Source organism: Schistocerca piceifrons, chromosome 1 (genome assembly GCF_021461385.2).
Source record: "Schistocerca piceifrons isolate TAMUIC-IGC-003096 chromosome 1, iqSchPice1.1, whole genome shotgun sequence".
Classification (NCBI taxonomy): domain Eukaryota; kingdom Metazoa; phylum Arthropoda; class Insecta; order Orthoptera; family Acrididae; genus Schistocerca; species Schistocerca piceifrons.
Genome location: NC_060138.1, coordinates 635,916,265 through 635,935,293, shown reverse-complemented (window position 1 = coordinate 635,935,293; position 19,029 = coordinate 635,916,265). Strand labels below are relative to the sequence as shown.

Here is a 19,029-nt window from a genome sequence, read left to right as displayed (position 1 = left end):
TTACCACTCCTACATGCTTTCATAATCCAGTCAAATTTCTGGCGGACTTCACGAATTCTAAATGAACAGCTTCTTGACTGAGGGACTGATTTTCTCACTGTCTAGTCCCTTAACTCCCACCGAGCCACCAACATACGTAGTAAACTGAGAGCAGTCTGAAAATTGAGAGAACTGTAGAAAGAAGTGAAGTTAAGATCCATCACTCAGAATGCTTTGAAAAAGGAATGGATAATGGTGAGGGAAAGATGGGAGAGACACCAGCCAAATTTTTGAAGCAGTAGCTGTGAAAGTTAATTATTATGTTAAATACACTTCTAGCAATAGTGTGTGTTATTTTCTTGATCTGTTTTGGTGATTTACTTTCATTTAACTTTTCCTAAAGGTTTATTTATTGTCTTTCAGTACTGTCTTATATGCTAAATCATTTCATAGTATGTCCATCAAAATCTGTGCATTTATGGGTAACTTATTGATCCTTTGCTTCCAAAGTGACAGTATTTTCTTTCAAACTTTGTTTTCAGTCTCAATAATAATTTTGATATTTGAGCCTCTGTGTAACCCCATTTCATTGCTAGTAACAGAGAATAGCATTGTTTATGTTGTTTGCTTTGAGTAAATGCGGTTTGTTTGAGGATCTCTGCAACATTTTAATACAATTTTCTATTTCATTATTGCATCTAATGCAACCATATAGTAATTTCCCTAAAATAGTTTGTATAGATGGGAGAAGCATCGATCTTTTTGGCCTACAATGCATAAAAAATGGTCTTTGTGCACCAGTGATTGTTAAGCATGACTACACTTCTTAAAGTGCAAGTAATTGCAGTTTCATTCTTTTCATCTGTGGCATTTGGTTTGGTTCTATAATGTTGCCCGTATAAAAATGTTGATACAGCAACTACAGATGTTTGTGTTGCATGGGATGAGAACATTAATTTGTTGTGTTGGTTTTGTTAAATGTGCCAGACTTTTGTGAGGTAAGTGTTAGTAATTAATATGTATGTAATATTATTTATATTAGGTATGGTAATGGAATTTTTGTGACAGGATGAGCTCGAGTCTATACGGCATTCCTCTGACCTTGAACGATCACGACTGAAAAGTGATTTGGCGCGTGCAGAAGAAGAGACAAGGCACCTTACAGAACGTATTTCCTTACTAGAGGCAAGTGCCACTCCTATAAGTGAACCTGATGCTGCTGATGACCCTGATGGCAGAGTACGAAGACTACTTGCAGAACGTGCTGCACAAGATGCCCGTCTGGAAGAGGCTCATTTACAACTGACTGACATAAAGGTAAACTGTGTGTGTGTCTGTGTGTGTGTGTGTGTGTGTGTGTGTGTGTGTGTGTGTATGTGTGTGTGTGTGTGTGTGTGTGTCTACCATGCAGTTTTATACGTATGTTTTAAGACAAGTTGTTGCAAAGAAAAAAGTGGATGGGAAGAACAGGAGAGCAGTACCATCAGTCAAATTATATGTATTTTTATAAATTCAAACATCAGACAATACAGATTATATAGTTTCTCTGGAATACATTATTATGACAATTCAGATGTTAAGTTGACTGACAGTGTGCCAGAATTTTTGTAAATAACAATTTTTTATGCCAAATTAAGAAGAATAATGAAAAATTATAAAATTTTTCAGTGTCAAACCCCAAATGAAAAGTGCACAGAATCTCATTAATAACAATGCAGAAAAAGAAACAGCTAGTGTGTCAGTCTTTTACTGTTCAGGAATCAAAATAAATTTGTGGAAAAATGTCAGAAATAATAATTAGAAAGTGAATGAAATTACTGGGTGTAGAGAATAAGGTATTTTACTAGTTACTTAGTCACACAGACAGAACAAAACACTGAAATTATAGAGAACTCATGCTCTTCACAGTGATGATTGTGTCAGATCTATATATTCTTTAAGAAGTTTGCAAATGAACAACAGCTTCATTACTAGTATTGTAAGTGACCTACAATTTATCTTCCTCCCTCAGACTAGTCTTTTGAACATTACGAGGAGACAGAGGGATTCGCAATTACAGGAGGAGAAATTCTAGGTACTATTGATACACATATAAAAGTAGAGAACTTTTGTGGCTTCCAGAAATCTAAATTCCTTCTTCATGGGAAAAGAGTGGAGGTTGGGGAATGTTGAAAGAAGGGACTTGTTGCTCACATTCCATGTTTAATGTGACCCACCTGTTAGTGAGGAAAAGGGAGACAAAGATGATATATAACGTACCAGAGAGAGAAGGCGGTTGAAGGTAGTACAATGGAATGAATTATTACAGCTTCAGTAAAGAGATGGTAATATAGAGAGAGAAGTAAAGGAGGAGTAAGAGGAAGAGAAATGCGAATTGAATGAAGAAAGCTGGAAACAAAATGGAGGAAAATCAAATGAGATGATGGGATGAAAGTAGAAAATAATGGTGTAAATTATTTAGTAAAGAATTGTAAATGATGGGAAGAAGATGATCCTGGAGGTTACGTCCTAGAGGGGGGGCAGGATATGAGGATACATAAGAGACGGTTACAATCCCTGGAGTTCAGGAAAACTAGTGTCATGTTGAAGGATCCAGACAGCCCATATAACAGGCACTCAGGCACCTGTAGTCATGTTGTAGAGCATTCAGATTAATAGACACATCAAGGAAATTATTTGCTGGTCGTAATAAATAGACCATGTCCTGATCTTAGACAACATGCAAAAATAACATAGATGCTTTTACGTAATAACTGTAAGACATCAAGAAATCTAGAGCAGACATTCATCCAGCAATGGATGTCAGATGACAAGGATTCCGAGAATAATACTAACCTCCTCTCATCGTCCTAAATATTTCTCTTGTATCTCATTCTCATCCATACAATGAAAGCATTCTTTTCCAGCACCACTTTCTCCCTCACCTATCAATCACATCCTCATCTGCTGCTCCTCCACCTACTTTCCTCCTCATACTGCTCCCTTTCTCTTCCCTCCTTCTCAGGTTTTCCTCACTTCTTCCCTCATCCCATCCTTCTTCCCTTGGCCTCTCTAATCACATTCCTTCCCCCTCAGCCTCATCACACACATTTCTCTCCCATTGGCTCCACAACTCACATTCCTCACCCCTCGACTTTGCCACTCAACTTCCTCCCTCCTCAACATCAACATTTACCTTCCCCCCCTCCCCAGGCCTTGTTACACCTCCTGCTTCCCCCATGACCTACACCCTCACCTTCCTTGCCCTGCTTGTCCACGCCACTCACCTTCCTCGCACCCCTTGGCCTTGCAACTAATCCTCTTTCCCCCCTTGGCCTCCTAACTCACTTTGCTCCCATCCCTCTCGGTCTCACCACTCACCTCCCCCCCCCCCCCCCTTGGCTGTACACTCTCCTTCCGCCCCCCTTGGCTTTGCCACTCACATTCCTTACCCCCTTGACCTCACTTTCACCTATTTCCGCTCTTCTCTTTGCCACTACCTGCTTCCCCCTCCCCACTCTTCCTCCCCTCCCTGCCTCTCCCCCCTCACATCCCCTCCCCTCACTTCCTCTTACTCCAGCCCTCACCTTACTACTTCCTGCTTCTCACATCACCTTACTACTCCCTGCTTCGGCCATCACCTTACTTCTTCCTCCTTCTCCCCTCATTTACTTCCCCAGCTCCTCCCCTCCTCTCACTTCACCTTGCTTCTGTCCTCCTCTCACTTCCCCTTGCTTCTGTCCTCCTCTCACTTCCCCTTGCTCCTGCTGTGCCCTTCATTCCCTTTGCCCCTGTTCTCCACTTACCCTTGGCCCTGCTCTCCAATCACTTCCTCCTGCTCTCCCCTCACTTCCTCTTGCTCCTGCCTCCCCCCTGCTTCTCCATCCTACTGCTTCCCCTTCGTTTCTCCACCCTACTGCTCCCCCTTCGCTTCTCCACCATACTGCTCCCCCTTCGCTTCTCCACCCTACTGCTCCCCCCACATTTCTCCATCCTCCTGCTCTCCCCTTACTTTCCCTTCGTACTCCTCTTCCTTCAGTTCATGTTACTCCACTCCTCCCCTCTATTACTCTTTTTCCTCCCCTCCCCGCTATTCCTCTTTTTCCTCCCTTCCCCATTTTTCCTAATGTTCCTCCCCTCCCCGCTATTCCTCTTGTTCCTCCCCTCCCCGCTATTCCTCTTGTTCCTCCCCTCCCCGCTATTCCTCTTTTTCCTCCCTTCCCCATTTTTCCTCATGTTCCTTCCCCTCCCCGCTATTCCTCTTTTTCCTCCCTTCCCCATTTTTCCTCATGTTCCTCCCCTCCCCACTATTCCTCTTGTTCCTCCCCTCCCCACTATTCCTCTTGTTCCTCCCCTCCCCGCTATTCCTCTTGTTCCTCCCCTCCCCGCTATTCCTCTTGTTCCTCCCCCCCCCCCGCTATTCCTCTTGTTCCTCCCCCCCCCCCGCTATTCCTCTTTTTCCTCCCCCCCTCCTGCTATTCCTCTTTTTCCTCCCCCCCCGCTATTCCTCTTTTTCCTCCCCCCCGGCTATTCCTCTTTTTCCTCCCCTCCCCGCTATTCCTCTTTTTCCTCCCCTCCCCGCTATTCCTCTTTTTCCTCCCCTTCCCGCTATTCCTCTTTTTCTTCACCTCCCCGCTATTCCTCTTTTTCCCCCCCTCCCCGCTATTCCTCTTTTTCCCCCCCTCCCCGCTATTCCTCTTTTTCCTCCCCTCCCCGCTATTCCTCTTGTTCCTCCCCTCTCCGCTATTCCTCCTTTTACTCCTATACCCTACCCTACCCAACCCTCCCATTTATTCCCGTTGCTTCTCCCCTCACCTAACTTCCCGTTGCTTCTCCCCTCACCTAACTTCCCGTTGCTTCTCCCCTCACCTAACTTCCCGTTGCTTCTCCCCTCACCTAACTTCCCGTTGCTTCTCCCCTCACCTAACTTCCCGTTGCTTCTCCCCTCACCTAACTTCCCGTTGCTTCTCCCCTCACCTAACTTCCCGTTGCTTCTCCCCTCACCTAACTTCCCGTTGCTTCTCCCCTCACCTAACTTCCCGTTGCTTCTCCCCTCACCTAACTTCCCGTTGCTTCTCCCCTCACCTAACTTCCCGTTGCTTCTCCCCTCACCTAACTTCCCGTTGCTTCTCCCCTCCCATCCCCTCGCATCATCCTGCCTCACCACTCCCATTGCTTCAACCTGCTCCATCCCTCACCTTGCTTCAACCTGCTCCACAACCCACCTCTTCGTCCTGCCTCGAATCTTCCTTCCATTCATACTCCTCCAGGCCTCCCCTCCCATTACCCTGCTCCACGCCTCCCCTCCCATTACCCTGCTCCACGCCTCCCCTCCCATGACCCTGCTCCACGGCTCCCCTCCCATTACCCTGCTCCACACCTCCCCTCCCATTACCCTGCTCCACGCCTCCCCTCCCATTACCCTGCTCCACGCCTCCCCTCCCATTACCCTGCTCCACGCCTCCCCTCCCATTACCCTGCTCCACGCCTCCCTTCCCATTACCCTGCTCCACGCCTCCCCTCCCATTACACTGCTCCACGCGTCCCCTCGCTTAATCCTGCCCCGTGCATCACCCCACTTAATCTTGCTCCAAGCGTCACCTTGCTTAATCCTACTCCATGCATCACCTCACTTAACACACTTCAGCCCCGCCTAGCCCCCCGCCTCCCTTCACTGTCCCCTTGCCTCATCCTCCCATCGCTTCACCCTCCCCTCGCTGCTCCCCCCCCCCCCCCGTCCCCCCCCCCCCCCCCCATGTCGCACTGCTTCCGCCCCACCATAGCACTGCCTACGGCCACCTCTCTGCTTTTTCCTCAATGCTCTCATTCTCCCCTCATCTCTATTCATTGCATCCCCTCTGTTCAACCATTGACACTCTTCATCACACCCCTTGCTGCAGCCCCTTCACACTTTTCAGCCACTTTCCACTCTTCAGCGCCTTGCCTCTCTTTAGATCCTCTCCACTCTTCAGCACCTACCCTGCCTTCGAATCCTTCCCGCTCTCTCTTCCCTCTCCTTTCCGCCTGCCCATTCTCTTTGTCTCCCTTCCCCAATCTCTCTTAACTATCCTCTCTTCTCCCCCTCTCAACCGCGCTTTACAACACTTCCTCATGCTATTCCCTTCGATTGCTGCCTCAAGCTTCTCCCCATCCAAATGCCTCCTAATCATCCTCAATCACCTCCTGCTCCTTCTCCTTCCCAACTCTCTCCCATTCCTCCCGCTGCTCCCCAACCCCCTCCGATTTCTCCCACTGCTCGCCACCCCTTGGATCTTCTTGATCCTTCCCTCCTCCAGATGCCTTCAATCCTCCTCAGCCTCGATTCCTACGGATCCTTTACACCCTCCGATTCCTCCTGCTCCTCCCCGACCCCTTTATTAGTCTTGCTCCTCCTAGACCCTCCCCAATTCCTCCTGCTCCTCCCTACCCGTCCCCCTCGCCTCGCTCCGTCCTGCCCGTCCCCCTCGCCTCGCTCCGTCCTGCCCGTCCCCCTCGCCTCGCTCCGTCCTGCCCGTCCCCCTCGCCTCGCTCCGTCCTGCCCGTCCCCCTCGCCTCGCTCCGTCCTGCCCGTCCCCCTCGCCTCGCTCCGTCCTGCCCGTCCCCCTCGCCTCGCTCCGTCCTGCCCGTCCCCCTCGCCTCGCTCCGTCCTGCCCGTCCCCCTCGCCTCGCTCCGTCCTGCCCGTCCCCCTCGCCTCGCTCCGTCCTGCCCGTCCCCCTCGCCTCGCTCCGTCCTGCCCGTCCCCCTCGCCTCGCTCCGTCCTGCCCGTCCCCCTCGCCTCGCTCCGTCCTGCCCGTCCCCCTCGCCTCGCTCCGTCCTGCCCGTCCCCCTCGCCTCGCTCCGTCCTGCCCGTCCCCCTCGCCTCGCTCCGTCCTGCCCGTCCCCCTCGCCTCGCTCCGTCCTGCCCGTCCTCCTCGCCTCGCTCCGTCCTGCCCGTCCCCCTCGCCTCGCTCCGTCCTGCCCGTCCCCCTCGCCTCGCTCCGTCCTGCCCGTCCCCCTCGCCTCGCTCCGTCCTGCCCGTCCCCCTCGCCTCGCTCCGTCCTGCCCGTCCCCCTCGCCTCGCTCCGTCCTGCCCGTCCCCCTCGCCTCGCTCCGTCCTGCCCGTCCCCCTCGCCTCGCTCCGTCCTGCCCGTCCCCCTCGCCTCGCTCCGTCCTGCCCGTCCCCCTCGCCTCGCTCCGTCCTGCCCGTCCCCCTCGCCTCGCTCCGTCCTGCCCGTCCCCCTCGCCTCGCTCCGTCCTGCCCGTCCCCCTCGCCTCGCTCCGTCCTGCCCGTCCCCCTCGCCTCGCTCCGTCCTGCCCGTCCCCCTCGCCTCGCTCCGTCCTGCCCGTCCCCCTCGCCTCGCTCCGTCCTGCCCGTCCCCCTCGCCTCGCTCCGTCCTGCCCGTCCCCCTCGCCTCGCTCCGTCCTGCCCGTCCCCCTCGCCTCGCTCCGTCCTGCCCGTCCCCCTCGCCTCGCTCCGTCCTGCCCGTCCCCCTCGCCTCGCTCCGTCCTGCCCGTCCCCCTCGCCTCGCTCCGTCCTGCCCGTCCCCCTCGCCTCGCTCCGTCCTGCCCGTCCCCCTCGCCTCGCTCCGTCCTGCCCGTCCCCCTCGCCTCGCTCCGTCCTGCCCGTCCCCCTCGCCTCGCTCCGTCCTGCCCGTCCCCCTCGCCTCGCTCCGTCCTGCCCGTCCCCCTCGCCTCGCTCCGTCCTGCCCGTCCCCCTCGCCTCGCTCCGTCCTGCCCGTCCCCCTCGCCTCGCTCCGTCCTGCCCGTCCCCCCTCGCCTCGCTCCGTCCTGCCCGTCCCCCCTCGCCTCGCTCCGTCCTGCCCGCCCCCCCTCGCCTCGCTCCGTCCTGCCCGCCCCCCCTCGCCTCGCTCCGTCCTGCCCGCCCCCCCTCGCCTCGCTCCGTCCTGCCCGCCCCCCCTCGCCTCGCTCCGTCCTGCCCGCCCCCCCCTCTCCCTCACCTTGTGTCCCTCCGTCCCGCCCACCCACCCCCTCGCCTCATTTCCCTCCGTCCCCCCCGCCCCCCCTCAATTCGTGTCCGTCTGTCCGTCCCACACACTCCCCCTCCCCATCCATCCTCCCCTCTTCCCGTCACAGTCCCCCCTCCCACCTGTCACGCCCCTCCCTGTCATCCCCTCGGGCCCACTCCGTCCCGCTCGACCGCTGACCCTCGGGCCTACTCCGTCCCGCTCGACCGCTGACCCTCGGGCCTACTCCGTCCCGCTCGACCGCTGACCCTCGGGCCCACTCCGTCCCGCTCGACCGCTGACCCTCGGGCCCACTCCGTCCCGCTCGACCGCTGACCCTCGGGCCCACTCCGTCCCGCTCGACCGCTGACCCTCGGGCCCACTCCGTCCCGCTCGACCGCTGACCCTCGGGCCCACTCCGTCCCGCTCGACCGCTGACCCTCGGGCCCACTTCGTCCCGCTCGACCGCTGACCCTCGGGCCCACTCTGTCCCGCTCGACCGCTGACCCTCGGGCCCACTCTGTCCCGCTCGACCGCTGACCCTCGGGCCCACTCTGTCCCGCTCGACCGCTGACCCTCGGGCCCACTCCGTCCCGCTCGACCGCTGACCCTTGGGGCCCGATCCGACCTGCTGCTCCTCTGCCCGGCTGTTGTCTCAGCTCTATTATTACTTCCCTCCCCTCACTTCCTTTTGCTCCCTTTAATTTCTCTTGTTCCTCCTCTCCTCTCATGTCCGCCTGTCCCCTCTCTTCTTTTTTCCGCTGCCACTCAACTTCCACTTTTGTGCTGCTCCTCCCATCCTCTCATTTCTTCTACTCATTCCTCACCTTCTGTCTCCACCTCCCTTTTCTATCCCCACTCTTCTCCCCTCTCGCTGGGCCCCTCCCCTCATTACCTGCTGCCTTCCCCTGCTGCAGCACCCATTACCCTCCCTTCCAGTTGTGTTCCCGTCTCATGATAAATTTTTTTCTCTTCCATTTCTTTTCTCCTTTCTTTTTTTCTCAATTCCATGTCTTATTTATTGTCTCCTTGGATTTAGTCATAAATCAATACACTTGCATGTAACATTCCTTTATTTTTTGTAAAATGTTTGTTATAGGTTTCTGACTTATTACAGTAATTTAGTAATAATTTTTACATGATAAAAGGTGTTTGTAGTTTGTGTCAGCAATAAAATCTTTCAAATTCACTTTCATTAGACTACTGAATCTGCTACTGGTTGTGATTATCTATGGTTCATAGAGAACAGCTTGGTGTCTTACACATTAGGGATTATCACTTTATGAAGCCCATGACATAGTTTAATAATGTGCCACCAAACCCCATGTATAAAATGGCTTCAAATGTCAGATTGCTTTATCAGTGGGTTAATGTATTCAATATTTGACATTTAACAAGGAAGTGGAAATCTTTTCGAAAAGATTTGAAATCATTCGTAATGTTTGTCACTAGTTGTCCTCTTTATGAAACACAGAATCAATATAGTTCGGGTGATTTGCACTCCATTTTAAGCAAAAGTAAGTTTTTCATGTATCTCAGTGTTTGGCGACATATCTCCTGAATTTCGTGTCTTACAATGACATCATTTTGCAGGCATAAGTGAATACTGTGTTGAATTTGTTGTAACTAGAGCTGGTAGTTAAGAAATAATACATCAAATCATGTCTGATGCTGAAGTTTTACTGCATGACAACAAAAATATGTTAAATGATGGGCCTTTTTTTGGGGTGTCAGGTTGAAAGTTTGTGAAGGATTGAAATTTTTTGTTAAGTTCGTTGGAAGTTGCTAACTGCGATCATTCTCAGAAACTGGATGCGCACAGTCAGCTTTGCTGCCTCAAGATGCACACATTTTCTACTGTAATACTTGTCGTATTCTGTTAAACTTTTACCCTAAGATTATACTTCTTAGTGAGTAGATTTGACAGCATTTTAAATTTTATATTCAGTCATTTATGCGAAGTACTGAAAATAAAATTTTTGTTCTCCTGGAAGTTGTTAGACAGGCAACCTGCAACTGGTACCAGATTCTGGAATAGTCACTTAGTAATATATCACTCTGAAATTTGCTCTTGATGACAAATCATCTCGTGATAAATATTTCTAAGTAGTAATCATGAAGAAACATACTGATTGGTTTTGAAAATACTATTAAGATATATACCCACCCTTCAGAATACAACTTTTATTTGTACAAATTCCTGTCACTGATGTACTGCTCCACAACCTGACAGTATGCAAACTGACTGCAGAAATGCTTATCTTCACCGACAGATTAAATTGCTCGTATTATTGCCTGATTCATAAAATGTTATACACTCAAATTATCTGGATGTACGTATTTTATTAATACTCTTTTAGGACAGTTTTGCTCGCCCCACAGTGATATACAGCTTTGTTAATGCTTTCAACAAACTCCAGGCATCCTAAATCATTGGGGGCTTTGCAAAATTTTACTAGTGTCCTACAATATTACAAAAATAAACAGATTGTGTTTCACTATGTCATTGTGATAGGGTGACTAGCTTCACCTAATGCAAGGATGTTGTTTATATGCTTGTGATTTCTACTATGTTTTTTTGGTTTTCATTAATACGTCAGAGATCTTTCGCTTCCCCTGTACCCCATGCATTGCTGTTCCCGAATAACAATTGTGGAAAGCAAAGAGATGCATTGTGAACATCATATTCAGGATCAGACTCTCTTCGTAGACTTTCATACTAAATTTCCTCATATATTTGCTATTATTACCACTACCTATGGCCTCTTAACTTACAAGGTTAGTAATCATAACTAGATTGATTAATTTTACTCATACAAATTGAGCTGTTTAAATTATTTAAATTTTATAATTAACAGGTTAACATTTTAAAGAATAAAATGAAATGAGAAACAAACAAAAGAAGATGATAGCAGCGAGAATCAAACCCAAGCCAACAAATTGCCAGTTAGTGCAATTGACCATGGCACATATTCATAAAGTGTTGCTCAGTAATCACTAACACTGTACTCATAAATCTTTAGAAAGTGTTTTACACTCCCCTATGAACCACTTACGTGAAATATTCTAGGAATTTGAAAGAAGCATCTACCTGCTTCTACTCACATAGTTTGAGCCAAATCAGTGAGCCCTATCCCATGCCCTAGCACTTTTACATTTCTAGTAGGACTAAATAACTCTTTAATTCTCACTTCCTCCTCCAATGATCTACTGGAAAAGTGCATCTTTAGCGGATCATCTACAGAATTCAACATATTGCCTGCACTATACTTTATACGCACTTTCAAAGCAAAATACTTACTTGGTGCTGAAAGCTACTTAGTGCTGGCAGGGATAACATCACGTCAGAGTATGCACAGTTGAAAACACAATTTTGTCCCTTCTCTGAGTTGACCATAGTGTTGCTGACTATAATCTCAGGACCCAACAGTTTTCTGTAGCTTTGTTGGCATAAGTTGGTCCATGACAGTTGCAGTGGGATGAGTCAGCTTCATGAGCCTACCTCAATCAGTAATGTAACGCAATTTTGTATATGTCTCTATGGCAGTGCCTAAGTGTTGTCAAAGGTCTACAGATGGCTACAGTTTATGTCTGCAGCCATTGACACTTCACAGCAGAAAGCTGGCAACAGTTATGCAAGCTGTCAGGGATGCCCTTTCGCTTATAGTTATTGCAGAGAGAGCACTACAAAAACGGTTTCATCTGTTTTAGTTGCGTACCAGCACGCATTTGAAGAGAAACCCCATAATATGCATTTGAAGAGAAATGGCATTTAGTGTGATATTTACAGTGTGCTGTAGCACATCAGCACATGATCACCAACCTACTGCCTGCCATTTGTAATGTGAAATACTAAAGGTACTTGCATTTTGGTTGTTTTTCAACAGCCTTCCCCAAAGCATATACTATATACGAACAAAACATTGATGAGTGCAGTATTTTATTTTACAACTTGACAGTATGCTCAGAAGGAATCAACTGGCCAAGTGTACAGTGTGGGTACATCGAAATATAAACTCTCTCATTCGAGCAATCTAAGAGTGACTAGAAATAGTTTCAAACCCAGAAGGTCACCGAGCAGATTTTCCAGAGGTGGATATTTCATGCCATTTCAGACATTATATGCTCCACTGGGACAAAGGTGGAAAATTCAGATAGGTGGAAAGAGCAGACTGCCTCCTATTTTTGTCATTAATTTGTGATACTTTTGGATGTAAAAATCTTCAGAACTTATCAAATTTGTATGTAATACAGAGGTATTAGAAATGCAGAGACAAGAAAATTGCCTGAAACATATTGTAATCTTTTGAATACGTGGGAATAAAATATACAAAATTATAATTGTGGATTATGTATAAAATGAGCTTCATGTGTGGAAGGGTACAAGAATTACTTTTTAAGAAAAGTAAAGCTACCCCATCCTGAACATTTCTTTGAACATCACAGTGCTTTACTAGGTGTGATCCTTTCAGAGGTGGGAAACTCTTGCCTTTTTCCAGCCATACAACTAAATTGCCCAGCCAGTTAGGGAGGATTTGCAATTCAATGTAGACTCCATAGTGTGGTGCTAGCTGGCATTTCCCATTTGAACAAACTATTGCTAGAGATGAAAAAAGAGATAAATCCCAGGAAAATAATTCCAGAAATTGCAGGGTATTTGTTACCAGACATTTGGGTTTGATGTTTGTCACTTCCCCTCTGAACCACCAAGCCAGTCTGTTTGTGGTTGTCTAAACATAGTATATTTAGTATTACAAACACAATAGTATTTTTTAAAAATATGCTGCTCAGTTTGACATGTAAAATATTCCACACTGAACAGTGTGAAAGTTCAAACTCTGTTTTGAATTGAGTGTTCCCCGGTTTTCTCGTAGCTTCCTGTAATGGTATCAGAAATACCCATTATTTGCATTAATTGATAGCTATATTAGTAGTAGATGGTAAAACCTGTAGACGAAGACAGAGATTAGAATGTACCCAACAAATAATTGGGGATGTAGGGTGCAGGTGCTACTCTTAAATGAAGACATTGGTGGAGGTGAGGAATTCATTACAGGCCACATTGAACCAGCCAGAAGATTGATGATTCATAGAGGGAAAAAAAAAAATCTGCATCTAATAACCCTCTCCTTCATTTGCTCAGGCCTTACTTCCAACTTATTTATCATTTTCTGTGGTAGTATGGAAAATAACTGGAGGGAATGCACTAGTTGGAAAGTCAGACTTACTTCCCAGGTAGCCAGATCTGATGACCAGTTCTAGCAGTAGCTGTATGTATCACAAATACAGCATGAACACTGAAATGTCACTCTGGTTCTTGAGTATTCATTTGGGTGTTATCATCCAGGTGATGTAATACTTAGGCAAAAAGCTTTTATTTAAAATTTAGAGAAATTACATCAAATGAACCTTCCCAACAATGGTAATTAACCATATGCATAAGTTGCTAAGGTAGCACTGCTACCTTGTGCCCCATAATATGTAAAGGCTGTTCACATTAAAAGAAAAGCAATGAAACCTTGTCTCAAAAGCCAGTCTTCATCTTCATGAGAATGTGGCACTAAAGAGCAATTAGTTTCATACTGCATCTATCAGAACTTATTACAAGAGGAAATCGTTACTGAAGCTGTTACAACCCAGAGTCAGGTATGCTTCTAAGTGTTGGTGTAAAGGGAACTTAATTATTTATGCTTTGTTGGGAGCCACAACAGCAATGGTTCAACTACCATATTAGAAACTTGTTGCAAAATTAAAGAGAATGTTAGCACAGTTTTTAACAAGGAGTGCGTAGAGCGAACATTCTGGAGTTGTAAGCCAAGTGCTGTCACTGAGGAAGGTCAGGATTAATAACGGCAGAGTTTATAATGATTTGTGTGATTATCATTTTTGCAATGGCTGATTTTTTGCTTTTTGCTCAGAGAAAGTGAAACAGAGACTCTTGGAATGTTAAAAACGGTATATGAGGATGATGCTAAGGAAAAATGGTTAAATGTCAGTTGATTACAGGCCTCATTCTGGTCATCCATACATGTCCCAAACACATGAAAATGTTGAAAACATCCATGCAGTCATCAACGAAGATCGTGACGAATCATTGAAAAAATTGTGAAGCTGTCGGAAGAGGCTGGGAGTTCAGGGCAGCCAATTGTACCAGAACATTTGGGTTGGGAATGAAAAGAATGGCTGCCAAATTTGTGCCATTACTGCTGACTGCTGAACAAAACAAGGTCACTTAGAGTGTGCTTTGTTTTGAGAGAAGAGTTCCAAAATGATCGAAACTTTTTGTTTTTTTCTTTTTTCAAAAATTAACACAGGTGACGAAACTTGGTGCTATGCTTAAGGTTGTGAATCAAAGCAATAAGCAAACCAATGGAGACTTCAAGTTTTCCTTGTCCCCAGAAAACTTATCAGGTGAGATCAAACATTAAAACAATGCTGATTAGTTTTTTCAATGTGAGAGCGGTCATACATTCAGAGTTCGTCCTGATTGATCAGACAGTTAATCAGGCTTTCTACTTCGAAGTTTTGAAAAGATTGCTTAAAAGTGTGCAGCAGAAGAAGCCTGATTTGTCACAGTCGGGTGACTGGTTTTCCATCATGATGATGCCCCTGCCCACACAGACCTGTATGTACGACAATTCTTGGCCAAGAGTGGTATGACCCCTATTCCTCACCCACCATACTCAATCGACCTTGCCCTGTGAGAGTTTAGTTTCTTAGAGTAAAAAGAGACATGAAAAGAAAGGGTTTTGCTGATGTTGCTGAGTTGAAGAAAAGAAAACAAGTACTCCATCAAACATCACAAAAGCTGAATGTAAAGATTTTGTAAAATGGAATAAAATATTAGAAAACCATATTAACCAAGTGGAGAATACTTTGAAGGGGATTGAAGGTATGTACATAAAATGTGAGTTGTTGTTGTTGTTGTTGTTGTTGAGGTCTTCGATCCAGAGACTGGTTTGATGCAGCTCTCCATGCTACTCTACCCTGTGCAAGCCTCTTCATCTCTGAATAATTATTGCAACCTACATCCTTCTGAATCTGCTTAATGTATTCATCTCTGGTCTCCCTCTACAATTTTTACCCTCTACGATTTTTACGCCCTACGCTTCCCTCTAGTACTAAATTGTTGATACCTTGATGGCTCAGTACGTGTCCTGTCAACCTATCCATTCTTCTAGTCAAGATGTGCCACCAATTCCTCTTCTCCCACATCCTATTCAGTACCTCCTCATTAGTTATATGATCTACCCATCTAATCTTCAGCATTCTTCTGTAGCACCACATTTCGAAAGCTTCTGTTCTCTTCTTGTCTACGCTATTTATCATGCATGTTTCACTTCCATACATTGCTACAATCCTAACAAATGCTTTCAGAAAATATTTTCTAACACTTAAATCTATACTCGATGTTAACAAATTTCTATTCTTCAGAAACACTATTGCCAGTCTACATTTTATATCCTGTCTACTTCAACCATCATCAATTAGTTTGCTCCCCAAATAGCAAAACTCCTTTACTACTTTAAGTGTCTCATTTTCTCATCTAATTCCCTCAGCATCATCTGATTTAATTCAACTATATTCCATTATCCTTGTTTTGCTTTTGTTAAAGTTCATCTTATATCCTCCTCTAAAGACACTGTCCATTCCGTTCAACTGCTCTTCCATGTCCTTTGCTGTCTCTGACAGAATTACAATGTCATTGGCAAATCTCAAAGTTTTTATTTCTTCTCCATGGATTTTAATTTCTACTCCAAATTCTTCTTTTGTTTCCTTCACTGCTTGCTCAATATACAGATTGAATAACATCGGGGATAGGGTAAAACCATGTCTCACTCCCCTCTCAACCACTGCTTCCCTTTCATGACCTTCGACTCATAACTGCCATCTGGTTTCTGTACAAATTGTAAATAATCTTTCGTTCCTTATATTTAACCCTGCCACCTTCAGAATTTGAAAGAGAGTATTCCAGTCATTGTCAAAAGCTTTCTCTAAGTCTACAAATACTAGAAATGTAGTTATGCCTTTCCTTAATCTGTTTTCTGAGCTAAGTCGTAGGGTCATTATTGCCTCGCATTTTCCAACATTTCTATGGAATCCAAACTGATCTTCCGTGTGGTTGGCTTCTACCACTTATTCCATTCGTTCGTAAAGAATCCATGTTAGTATTTTGCAACCATGACTTATTAAACTGATAGTTCAATAATTTCCACACCTCTCAAAACCTGCTTTCTTTGAAATTGGAATTATTTTCTTCTTCTTTAAGTCTGAAGGTAATTCGCCTGTCTCATCTTCCACTTTCATAATATTGCCCTCAAGTACATTGCCCTTGTGTACACTCTCTATATACTTTTTCACCTTTCTGCTTTCCCTTCTTTGCTTAGGATTGGTTTTCCGTCTGAACTTTTGGTGTTCATACAGGTTGTTTCGTTTCTCCAAAGGTCTCTGTAAATTTCTTGCAGGTAGTATCTGTCTTAGCGATATATGCGTCTACGTCCTTACATCTGTCCTTTAGCCATCCCTGCTTAGCCATCTTGCATTTCCTGTCGATCACATTTTTAAGACATTTGTATTCTTTTTCACCTCCTTCATTTACCACGTTTTTGTATTTTCTCCTTTCATCAATTAAATTCAACCTCTGTTCTGTTACCCAAGGATTTTTACTAGCCCTCGTCTATTTAGGTACTGGATCCTCTGCTGCCTTCACTATTTCATCTCTCAAAGCTCCCCAGTCTTCTTCTACTGTATTTCTTTCCTCTGTTTTGTCAGCTGTTCCCTAATGCTCTCTCTGAAAGACTCTACAGCATCTGGTTCTTCCAGTTTATGCAGGTCCCATCTGCTTAAAATCCTACCTTTTTGCAATATCTTCAATTTTAATCTACAGCTCGTAACCAATAAATCGTGGTCAGAGTCTACATCCACCTCTGGAAATGTCTTACAATTTAAAACCTGGTTCCTAAATCTCTGTCTTACTATTATATAATCTATCTGAAACCCTCCAGTGTCTCCAGGCCTCTTCCACATATACAACCTTCTTTCATGATTCTTAAACCAAGTGTTGGCTATGATTAAGTTATGCTCTGTGCAAAATTCTACCAGGCAGCTTTCTCTTCCATTCCTTACCCCCAGTCCATATTCACCTTCTTTTCCATCTCTTCCTTTTCCTAATATTGAATTCCAGTCCCTTATGACTATTAAATTTTTGTCTCCCTTAACTATCTGAATATTTTATTGCATCATACATTTCTTCAATCTCTTCTTCATCTGCATACCTAGTTGGCATATAAAACTGTTCTACTGCTGTAGGTGTGGGCTTCATGTCTATCTTGGCTACAATAATGTGTTCACTATGCTGTTCATAGTAGTAGCTTATCTGTGTTCCTATTTATTTTTAAATTCCTTATTAAACCTACCCCTGCATTACTGTTATTTGACTTTGTGTTTATAACCCTGTATTCACCTGACCAGAAGTCTTGTTCCTCCTACCACCAAACTTCACTAATTCCCACTGTATCTAACTGCAACCTATCCATTTCTCTTCTTAAATTTTCTAACCTTCCTGCCCAACTAAGGTATCTGACATTCCATGCTCCAGTCCGTAGAATGCCAATTTTGTTTCTCCTGATAACGACATCCACGTGAGTAGTGCCCATCCAGAGACCTGAATGGGGGACTGTTTTTACCTCCGGAATATTTTACCTGAGAGGAGCCCATCATCTTTTAACCATACAGTAAGCTGCATGGCCTCAGGAAAAATTACGGCTGCAGTTTCCCCTTGCTTTCACTTGTTCATAATACAGCATAGCAAGGCCCTTTAGGTTGATGTTACAAGGCCACATAAGTCAATCATCCAGACTGTTGTCCCTGCAACTACTGAAAAGTCTGCTGCCCCTCTTCAGGAAACACACATTTGTCTGGTCTGTCAACAGATACCTCCCTATTGTGCTTGCACCTGTTTTACAGCTATCTGTATCACTGAGGCATGCAACCCTCCCCAGCAACGTTAAGGTTCATGGTTGGCAAAATGTGAATACAAAAATTAAAAAAAAAAATCAGTTTTTTGGGTACACACTTGTTTGCATGATGGAGACTAACACTGGAGACAGTTTACAGATGATTGTTGTATCTTGTTGCAATAGTGAGTGAGTGTTCACCTTCAACATGAAAAATATAGCATGTTGGGTATAAATATTTGGGAAGCGTCATCTTTGTTTCATTATGTGATTAGTGATAAGTCACTGGGAAGAACTATAGGTATAATATCTATGAGTATGCATCCAAGATGTTTTAAAGTGAAATGACCATACGAAACTAGTTTTAGGAGAGGCAGATGCCATTCTAGGATACATCCTGAGGAAATTATGTAATACTCCCATGAACGAGGTTGCTCACAAAATGCTCATTCAAACCATTAGAGGTTATTGATCGTCTGTCTGGGACTCTTACTAGGTGGGATTAACAGAGGACAAAGAGAGTAACAAAAGAAGAGCATAATGTTATGTCAAGGCCTGCTTTTGTAAGCACGAGATTGACCTGGCGATGCTGATCCAACTGTTGACATCACAAGAGGTGCTGCTGATCACACAGTTGAAATGCAGAGTGGTTCTTTCCAAGAAGAGTCAAGGAGCATTTAATGTCCTCACAAAATCACTCTGACAGAAAAATCAGAGAAAATCAGCTTGTTCAAATGCTTACTGGCAGGTGTTTGTTCAGTGTACCATTTTCAGGATAGTACAAAGAAAAGAGTTAAAGAAAACTATATTTGGCAACTGATATTTGAGTTTTGAAGTTCATATACCTACGAGAATTGCAAAAACCCAGTTGCTGTGTGGTCTCCTTGTAAGGTAAACTGGTTAGCATGTGCAGATGATTTTGTGATAATTTTGGCTGGTCTGATGATGTGACTAATGAGAGAATAGCTGATAGAGCAAGCCAAGAACTAGAATCTCATTTGGGAAAAAAATGTTGATGACAAATATAAAACTGCACATAAATAAACTGTGCAAATAAAGTTTTTGCACTACCCTCACACATAGATTGTGTAATTTTATCAAAATCCTCTTTCTCAATCCTCTGTGTGGTACAGGAAGTAAATGCATACAGCCTCCAGTGTGATGAAGTAAA

The 19,029-nt window shown here is 45.4% G+C and overlaps 1 protein-coding gene across 2 annotated transcripts in view; it reads left to right on the top strand.

The window, feature by feature from the left end:
• Nucleotides 1-19,029, top strand: part of LOC124804988 (golgin subfamily A member 1) — a 122,847-nt gene that overhangs the window by 34,341 nt on the left and 69,477 nt on the right. For both annotated transcript variants that reach the window (XM_047265393.1, XM_047265385.1), the window contains exon 5: nt 1,048-1,296. In XM_047265393.1, coding sequence (XP_047121349.1) covers nt 1,048-1,296 — 249 coding nt within the window. The remainder of the gene's footprint in view (nt 1-1,047; nt 1,297-19,029) is intronic.